Source organism: Mitosporidium daphniae (assembly GCF_000760515.2).
Source record: "Mitosporidium daphniae strain UGP3 chromosome Unknown contig-11, whole genome shotgun sequence".
Lineage (NCBI taxonomy): Eukaryota > Fungi > Microsporidia > Mitosporidium > Mitosporidium daphniae.
Genome location: NW_013546711.1, coordinates 64,637 through 73,423, shown reverse-complemented (window position 1 = coordinate 73,423; position 8,787 = coordinate 64,637). Strand labels below are relative to the sequence as shown.

Sequence of the window (8,787 nt, the reverse complement as noted above, 5' to 3'; positions counted from 1 at the left end):
AACAATTTGTGATTTGTTAGCGCGCGATGGTTGTTCGGCTGGCTTAGATGCTGCTGAATCACCAGGCTTTTGGGAAGGATTAAGACTATCAAGTAAAGCAGCAAGGCTAGCTTTATAGTAGGAGGCAGAGAAAATAACCAAAGTGCATAAAGAAATAATGGAAAAGACCAGTTGGTACGAAAAAATGCCAAAGAATCCTCTGGATGTGGAAGTTCCAAGCGCCTTGTTATAGAGCCCTCCGAAGAAGTTGGAAACGGGGTCAAGTAAGTCGGTGAAGATAAACAATATGATCGTGACACCGATAATCACAGCCATTCCAATCATAATGGCTTTGAGGTTGTTGATGAACCAGGCGGGCACTATAAAGTCCCAGAGACTCGTTAGCAGAGATCCAATCCAGGCAAAAAAGCCTTCGCTGCACTTCTGACAGAATTTGCCGTCTTTGCATCCTGTACCACCGGTACACTCCGTAGAGCAGGTGGTACCATTGACGCAAGTGTAATTATAGACACAATTCGTACACTTCTGACCATCGACACAATTTTTGTCCTCCTTCTCGTCACATTTCTTACATACCCAGCACTGTTTGTCAGTAATATTATGCTTGGCAGCTGTAGCCTTAAATTCTTCGTCATCTTTTGCTTTTTTAGCTTCTTCTGCTTTTTTAGCTTTGTCAGCATCCGTTTCCTCCTTCTTCTCTTCTGTCAAATCAGGGACGTTGCCATCTCCTACTTTATCAACATTAGAACCTTGGCCTGCCGTTCCTTCTTGTTGGCCGCCCGTTTGTAGGCCGACGACCTTTTGTTCTTCCTGAACATTATCAGTGTCAACAAAGGTGATAGATACTAAAAATAGGAGCGCAATAGCATAATATAGAAGTGAATTCATCGGTAAAAAATATAACCGTAAAAAGCAGGTTTTATAAGCAACATTCGTTGATTATTAGTCATCGGCCTTAAAATGTGATTGGCGTGAAAAGCGAAATCATCCAATCGATCATTAGAAAGTACATGAAAATGATTTTTAATTATCCAACGAATTAAAATGGGGGAGCAAAGCAAATAGTTTGATTGGCTGTTCCATTTGTGAGCACAATTCCTCACAAGGGTAATCCGGCCTCGTTGTACATGAAAGATGCAATTGCCTCCAACCGGCGACCAATGTCATGGATGTTTTTGAGCTGCTCCGTTGACACATTGGGCTCGGAGCTGCTTTTCAATAAATGCTTCCTGGGTTTTAATGTTTCTGGATAAACGGAATAGATAAGCTCTGCAGATTCAAGGCCCCTCAGCCTGACAGTTCCGAGAGAGTAGAAGCTTGGAAATAGCAACGAAGCTTCTAGAGAAGAGTCCTGGGAAAGCCTTTTCATACATTCTTCATATGCGTCCGAGGAGATGCATATTTGTCCGCCATGAGCTATTCCTGCGATTCTAGCAGCTCTGTTCACAATAAGGCCAAAGTAGTCCATTCGCTGTGTGATTGGATCTAGCTCGCAGATGGGTGTGCCATAGTGAATGCCCATCCTGACGGCAAGTCCCCTATAAACGGGCTTTTTATCCGAATAATTTTCCAAAGGAGTCGTCGAGGAGCTTTCGGTGTCCCTTTGCAGCTGATGGATGGATTCTGCAGAATCCGTATAAATTGGACGGCCTTCTGGGCACTCCAGCAACTTTTGAGGCCAATCGGCCTGTAGAAGCTGAATTTGGCCATAAATGCACCATTTTAGGGCAGATAGGGGGTCCGGAAATGTAACCATAAATGCGTCCCCATCCGTCTTGACCTCATAGCCTCCGATGGTTCGTAGGAGTCGTCTAAGAATGGAATTATGCACCTTAATAGCGGCTTCCATGGCAGAGGGAATTAGCTCCCAAAGAAGGGTAGACGATCGAATGTCAGTAAACACGATTGCAAGATTCCCAGTCGGTGGATCGATTTCAGTCTTCAGCCGAGCCAATGAGGAATCCATCACGGAGCAGGAAGAGGCTCCATAAAACAAGGATTCCTTTGCACATGAGATCCGTTCTTTATCGCGATCTGCAAAGTGGGGCTTCCTGATTGGAGATAGGGTTCCCGAACTTGAATGGTTAAATGAGCGGCTCCTAAGCCCACTGTCCGATCCCGAAAATGGGGATGATGTAGCCGGAGAAACGCAGGAAGATGGCGAAGCAACATGATGCGCACTCAATGAGATTATTTGTATATTGATGACGCCTTTAGACCCATATGCAATGGCAATGTCTCGCAGCTTGCTAGCAGCAAGCCTTAAATTACCACCAGTTGACAGGGCTATATCGACAGCGGTTTGCGGGTCAATCCAGGACCAAAGCTCAGCGTTTGCAAGGATTAGAAAATCGTCGTGTGGTGTTATGTGAACAATGTGAATGCTCGGGTCTGCAATGACGGATGGACAGAGTTCAAAATATCCAAAGGAACGGGTTAGCGGTGCTATCCCGTGGATCTTTCCTTGATCAACGGTAACAAAGCCGCCAGAAGAGCGAACTCTTGCACGCTCAGACCTATTGAATCCGGTATGAATCTTGGACAAGACAAGAGCATATCCAGAACGACTCAAAACGGCCAAAGAGTCCCCAATATTTGCGACAAATAAGCGTTGACACGAAATGTGAGCAACCAAAGCGGAGCATCCGGAGCCATTTGGGAATTTCAATGCGGACAAGTTGCGATTCAGGTTCAAAAATGTCGCTTTTAAGGCATCACTACTTATGTCTTCCGGTTCAAAGTACACTTCTTCCTTTGAAAGCGTCGAGGAATAGCTTGAAGTGGAAAATGGCGATGACGAAAAACAGCCATACGAGTTCTCCTGAGAAGACATGGACGAATAAATGAGATCGGATTCACGATTAGAGCCTTCAGCGGTGAAAACAATCGAGTTTCTTCGCTTCGAAACGTCCTCCCTTGAGATCTTGTAAAACGGTGTCAAGTCGAGCTTTTTCAAGTGAGAGTTCTTCAGCTCTCCATAATATGCATCCGAAAACGACTTGTAAAGAAAATATGCAACCTCGCCATTAAAATGGCCGTCAAATAGCGCAAGAAGGATATTTTCGAATCCATTTTTTTCCTTTAAAAAGGAAAAATTGACAAAGTCCCACAATGAGTTTACTTGCCTAGAGCGCAAAGGCAATGCCAATGGATTTTCGACGCCACATTGGCTTTCCGTAATGTCTCTGAAAATTTTAGAATTGACAAGATCGTGAATTGAGCAGTTACTGTATGAAGATGAGGGTTCTTCAATGGGGGCCATACAAATTGGCGGGGAACACGACGCCCCATAAAATGAGGGCAAACATGCGGATCTCGTTGAAGCGGGAAAATTATCCATTAAAGAAACTGCAGAATTTTCTTCAATCGTACTTGTGATTCTGAAAAGAGGCTCGGAAAGATTCAACATCATTCCGGAAGACTTCTTTTCCTTGATATGAGCATTTGAGTTCGATGCAATGCCTTTTTTAGGGGACTTGTCGAAAGAAAAAGAATGGCTGGAGGTAGGCGTGCATTCGCCGCCGTGTGATATGCTCGCACATTCGGAGCTTTCTCCGTTCAATAGGGTTTTGACCCTGGTTGACCAACACTCAACTGGCAATACTTCGGGAAGGCTTTTTACATTTGAGAGATCCAAAAATTGGATATTGTGCAGACCCTTAAAACTGTCCAAAAAGACCGAGTAGTTCGAATTGGAAGTATTGTCCAGAGTTTCATGGCTAAAAGAGTGGAGTTCAAACCGAGTGTTTCCAGACAAGTTGAGATAAATGAGCTCGCTGTTCCATTGCCAATGCCAGTCATAGGGCCAGTTGTTGATGTTGTATCTCAAGTGGTTGTCCGATATGTCAAGAGCAACGAGACCACTGAGCTTGCTAATTTCGGCCGGAATGGAAAGCAATCTATTTCCGTTCAAAAATAAATATTCCAAGTTATAGCAGCTTCCGATGTCTTCGCTGATGGACATTATCTCATTTCCAGAAGCAATAAATACCCTTAGCTTGAAGAGGTAGTTGAATAGCACGCTAATTTCAGTAAAAAAATTGTGTGAAATGTTAAGTATCCTGAGCTTGCTGAAGGACAGAATAAACCCAAGCGAGTCATCCTTGAGTTGGTTGTCGCTACATTGTTAACATGTCACAAATCCATACCTAACATTCAAAAGTTGCAGCCTGGGGTAGCAATCAGGATCGATGGCATCGGCACTGTGGAAGGAAAGCGAAGGGAGAGAAGATAAAAGGTTAGAACTGATGTTCAATATCAATAGCTGACGACACGAGAGCAGTGCCATCGGCAATGAGGACAAATTATTTTCGTGCAAATCCAAGCTAATTAATTTCTTAAACAGGCAAATGGAGTTGGGCAGCGAGGTTAGCTTGTTATTTGAAATGCTTAAAGAAACCAAAGTGCTAGAAATATTTCCAAATGTACAGGGCAGCTCTTTAAGCTGGTTGTTATCCAGCCTAAGCTTGACAATATTGGGGCAACATGTAAACAAGGCCTCTGGTAGCGACACTAGTTTGCTTGAGCAAATCATCAATTCAGTGAGCGTATGGAAGCAAAAGAAATTGCCGCAAATTGGGGAGGGTACCTCAATGCTACTCAAAGAGTTATTGTCCAAGTTCAGCACGGAAATGCAAGATCCCTGGGAGACCAGCTGGAACTTTGAGATCGAATTGTACTGTGCATTGATGGATGAGAGCGAGCCAGAGGACAAAAGCATATTGATGTCTGAAATATTATTGCCTCTAATATCAATGCGGTCCAGTTTGGCGAGGTTGGAAAATTGAGGCTCTAATGTTCTAATTCTGTTGTACGCTAAAATGAGAACCGTCAGATTCTCCAAGTGGCAGATTTCTTCTTGTAGCGATGTAATGAAATTAAAGGACAAGTCAAGAAACTCCAGCGATTTCAGATGAAACAACACCGAAGGCAACGTGGTGATCCCATTTGAAGACAGATTCAGGCTTTTCAGCTTTGTCAAAGTAACCAACGAAAGAGGGAGATATGACAAGTGATTGGCAGTCAAGTCCAGAGTTTCCAAATTTTTCAACAAGCACAAGCAATCGAGGGAATCTTCATTCAATAAATTGTCCCTAAGAATTAGGGTCGTTAACGTCGAGCAAAATGGGATCGATCGGGGTACCATGTCCAGCTCACAAGATGTCAGCACAATTGTTTTTAATCTGCTGCAGGACTGAATGAAATCGGTCGGGATGGAGATCATTGGATTTCGCGAGATATCAAGGATTTCTATTGAAGAAACCAACTGAAACAGCTTCACTGGAAGTACAAGCAAATTTCTTGCCGGTAATATGGCATGGCTTTGTGTTAGTTGGTAATCGGTCGGGAACACGCTAGAATCGTTCAAGTGGTTTTCGTTGGAAATCAAAGAGAGACAATTGGATGCATCTCCAGAATCAAAATAGATGAACTGGCATACATACGAGTGATCTTGAAGGCCCAGGTTTGGTAACTTTGCCAAGTCAGAATATCCGAGCTGTTCAAACCATTTTTTTTGCAGCATAATAGGCTTATCGTTGGAATGGAGGATTCTGGCTACTCCGCGATGGACTACGTACAATTCGCCAGAAGCCGAAGATGACATTGAGGAAGTTACAGGTAGAAATGAATTGGAAAATTTAGAGGACGCAATAGAAAGCAGCTCCTTGGTGGTAACCTCCAAAGCGCAGGAAACCGTGACAAACCCAAAAGGTATCGTACTGAAAGATAGCAGATCTTTAGAGCCGATCGAAGAGAATGACGAAGATTGGCATGGAAGCGAGCCTCTACGAAGAGATTTCCACACCCTGATCCACCAGACGGGATTGGCCGGTGCAAATACAGCAGGCTCTGCCAAGGCTGACGGGGAGAATTCTGAAGACAGGTTGAGTAAATTAATCTTCTTCGATAACATAGCTGCCGACCTTTGCATTGAATCTGCGCCTGGCGAATATGATGCTTTTTGAGGCTCTATTTGCGTCTCCGTGCACAGTGGCAAGGAAATTTCAGAAGAAGATACGATCTTTGGAGAAAAGTCATAGGAGCCTAGGTATTCGTACTTTAATTGGCCCTTTATAAGACCCAGATGGTCTGGGTCTAATACTCTTGAACTGTAGCTTTTTTTTGAACTTTTATCTTCAAGATGGGCCACGGCCCAAGATTCCGGCGGCAGCCAGGGATAGGAAAATGCCCTTTCCTTTACAAATGAAGAGTTTGAAAGAGGAAGCCCAGAATTGATGCTGTCTTTTTTTGCGGAGAAAAAATCTTTGAACTGGTTGGCAATATAATCAGAATGCTGCTTGAGAATGGCGTCAATATTGGCCTTAACTTTATAGTCGTCAAGATCTTCACTTTCAGATCCGTTCGTAACTTCAGAATTTGCATTTCCGCTGGTAACAATTGCATCACACTGGTTGTATGCCAGCGTAGGCGAAGAGTAAAACGGCTGTAAAGAAGCTGATGGCCTCCGGCTGAATAGTTTCCCAAACCCGCCAATGATGGACTTGGTAACTGATCTTTTATTGGATTTTCTTTCAGACTGATCTGGAATTCCATTTGGATTATATGTAGACGAGGAAGATGAGCTTAGATTTCCACCCTGGGGAAAAGGCACGTAAATTGGCCGCTTATCCATCCTTGTGCATTAAACTTTGGAAAAAATTGGTTTTGGCATTTGACCCCTGTTTTGCCATGTCAAAGCATCCATGCGCCCAATCCAACCACATTGGCAAATTGGCTACGTCGCAGCGATGGGTGGTCATACCGCCTTTCGTAGTTACGAATCTGGTAGCTTATATGGTTTCCCTAACCCTATAGCCCATACTGGCCAAGTAGGCAATTGCTAGATCCAGTTGAGATTGGTGGTGATGAGACCGAAAATCGACATGCACTACAAATCTTTTACTTTGAAAACATCTTTAAAAAGACTACCGTTCATATCTCTATGCCATCTTGTGCAAATGCACTGTGACGGATCAACTTGTAAACATTTTGGATAGATTTATACCCTCTGACGCCATTAAATTTCTTCATCAGGTCCTTGACCGTTTTTCGGCAGCTTCTGCTTGGTTCTTGTGAGTGCCCTCTATTCTCTTTGCATCGACTTTTGATTGCTTTCCTGATCAGGTATATCCGTATCCAAGTATCTTATAATTTTGCCAATGATTTCTCAAATAAACTCGGCTTGTGTTGAGAAGGGGCCTTGGGATCAACAGTCTCGTTTGTAAGCCCATCTATGGCCCCAACGAATTTAGGGCATTTTTTATGTTCTCAAGATAACCAGAAACATGACGACGGTTATTACCATCGTCTACAACACAAGTTAGAAAAAAGGAAAAAAGAGCTATGGAAGTAATGAGAAATAAAAACCTTTGAGCGCCGATTTATATAAGCTGCTTATTCGATCGATATTTCTCTTAATTGCCACATTAAGTTGTATGGCCTTTATTGTGCTATTTGTAAGTGTCTGCCCAGCCGCAGCTTATGATGATATCCCACTGGGTGTCTCATTAAACTATCCCTTCTGTTGGAAAAAAACTACAACATACAGAAAGTTCTTAAAGAGCAAACACACCCATTCATTCGTCCATCCATCTCAAATATCCAAGAAAGAAATAGATTGCGTCCATATAAAGGGTGCTTTTAAATAGATGTACATACTAGTCTTCCCGCTCAAGTGCATCTAGAATTTCATTTACGGCATATATGATCCATCTAGCAGATTCGCCCAGATCATACTACAGGCGCATATAGTAGTGCTTGACCGGCTGGTTCTTGGACTTGCTTTTAATATTGGCATCAAAATCTGATGTTGAGCGAAGCTGTGGCCGTAGGGGTAGCCCGCTGCGCATCAGACCCTTTCCTTTTCGACGGCATTCTCGACAGCTTTAATTATTTTGGATCTTTAATTTTGAAAAATATTTTTTCGTTCCCTGATACATGGACAGTATGTTACCGTTGTGTGATTTAATTGTAGTTGACCAGCATCCCAGCAACGCTCCCTTTGCATCCAAGAGTTCAACTCGTAAAATAGGTCGGGGCCGCCACTCTGGTAGGCTTCCTCCTTTTAACTATTAAGAGGTTGCCTTTTCCCACCATGCTTCCACCTCTGACTTGTCCGAGAAAGCTGCCGAGACATCTCTTAATCAAGGATCGGCTCAAAAATGTAAGCACTTGGCCCTTTGTCATACCATTAGCTATCGAAGGATGGGTATTATTTGTAACTGGCGTGCATGAGGAGGCAACCGAGGATGATTTTGTCGATCTTTTTTCCGAATACGGAACTGTAAAGGACGTGCGGCTCCCTCTTGACCATCGTACAGGTTATATAAAGGGATATGCCCTTGTCGAATATCCAACGCTAGCAGAGGCACGGGCGGCCATTTCTGCTTTAGAGGGCTCAATCTTCCTCGATTATACTCTTCATGTTTCTTTTGCTTTTTCCAAGGGCCAAACCAAGCGTCTGAATAAAGAGTAAATTCAACCCAACTTGGCACCTTAGTTTTTTGGACATTTATTCGGATCTGGAAGGAGGTGGCGACGCTCGATGTCTCTGATCAAACTGATTGCCTCGGATTTCCTGTGTAGGATGTGAGATTCCGAGGAGGGTTTGCGCTCTTGATTCTGTAAGATTTCTCGGATGTTTTCCAAAGAATTGGAAAGATAAAACGTGCTGGCAGAAAGCCGACAATTAAAAATGGCCCCCAAATCCGGGCTTTGATAGATGATTCCATCGCCAAGCGAATACCACGACCCTATGGTCACCGGGCCTATGGTCAAAAACACTCA

General features: G+C 43.5%; 4 protein-coding genes across 4 annotated transcripts; 1 reads left to right on the top strand and 3 right to left on the bottom strand.

Moving 5' to 3' along the window:
• Positions 1 to 888, bottom strand: DI09_11p420 (uncharacterized protein; the record flags this gene model as incomplete). The annotated part of the gene is made up of 1 exon (XM_013383970.1): positions 1 to 888. A coding segment is annotated over one exon (888 nt), but the record flags the coding sequence as incomplete, so codon positions are not given.
• A 211-nt stretch (positions 889 to 1,099) lies between these two features.
• DI09_11p410 (protein phosphatase 2C) lies at positions 1,100 to 3,964 on the bottom strand (the record flags this gene model as incomplete). The annotated part of the gene is made up of 1 exon (XM_013383969.1): positions 1,100 to 3,964. The coding sequence occupies one exon, from the start codon at positions 3,962 to 3,964 to the stop codon at positions 1,100 to 1,102; it is 2,865 nt and encodes a 954-aa protein (XP_013239423.1).
• A 162-nt stretch (positions 3,965 to 4,126) lies between these two features.
• DI09_11p400 (uncharacterized protein) lies at positions 4,127 to 6,634 on the bottom strand (the record flags this gene model as incomplete). Its single annotated transcript, XM_013383968.1, has 1 exon — positions 4,127 to 6,634. One exon carries the CDS (start codon positions 6,632 to 6,634, stop codon positions 4,127 to 4,129), a length of 2,508 nt encoding a protein of 835 aa, XP_013239422.1.
• Positions 6,635 to 7,947: 1,313 nt separating this feature from the next.
• DI09_11p390 (uncharacterized protein) lies at positions 7,948 to 8,476 on the top strand (the record flags this gene model as incomplete). Its single annotated transcript, XM_013383967.1, has 3 exons — positions 7,948 to 8,032; positions 8,078 to 8,164; positions 8,196 to 8,476. The coding sequence occupies 3 exons, from the start codon at positions 7,948 to 7,950 to the stop codon at positions 8,474 to 8,476; spliced, it is 453 nt and encodes a 150-aa protein (XP_013239421.1).
• Between the last annotated feature and the right edge of the window lie 311 nt (positions 8,477 to 8,787).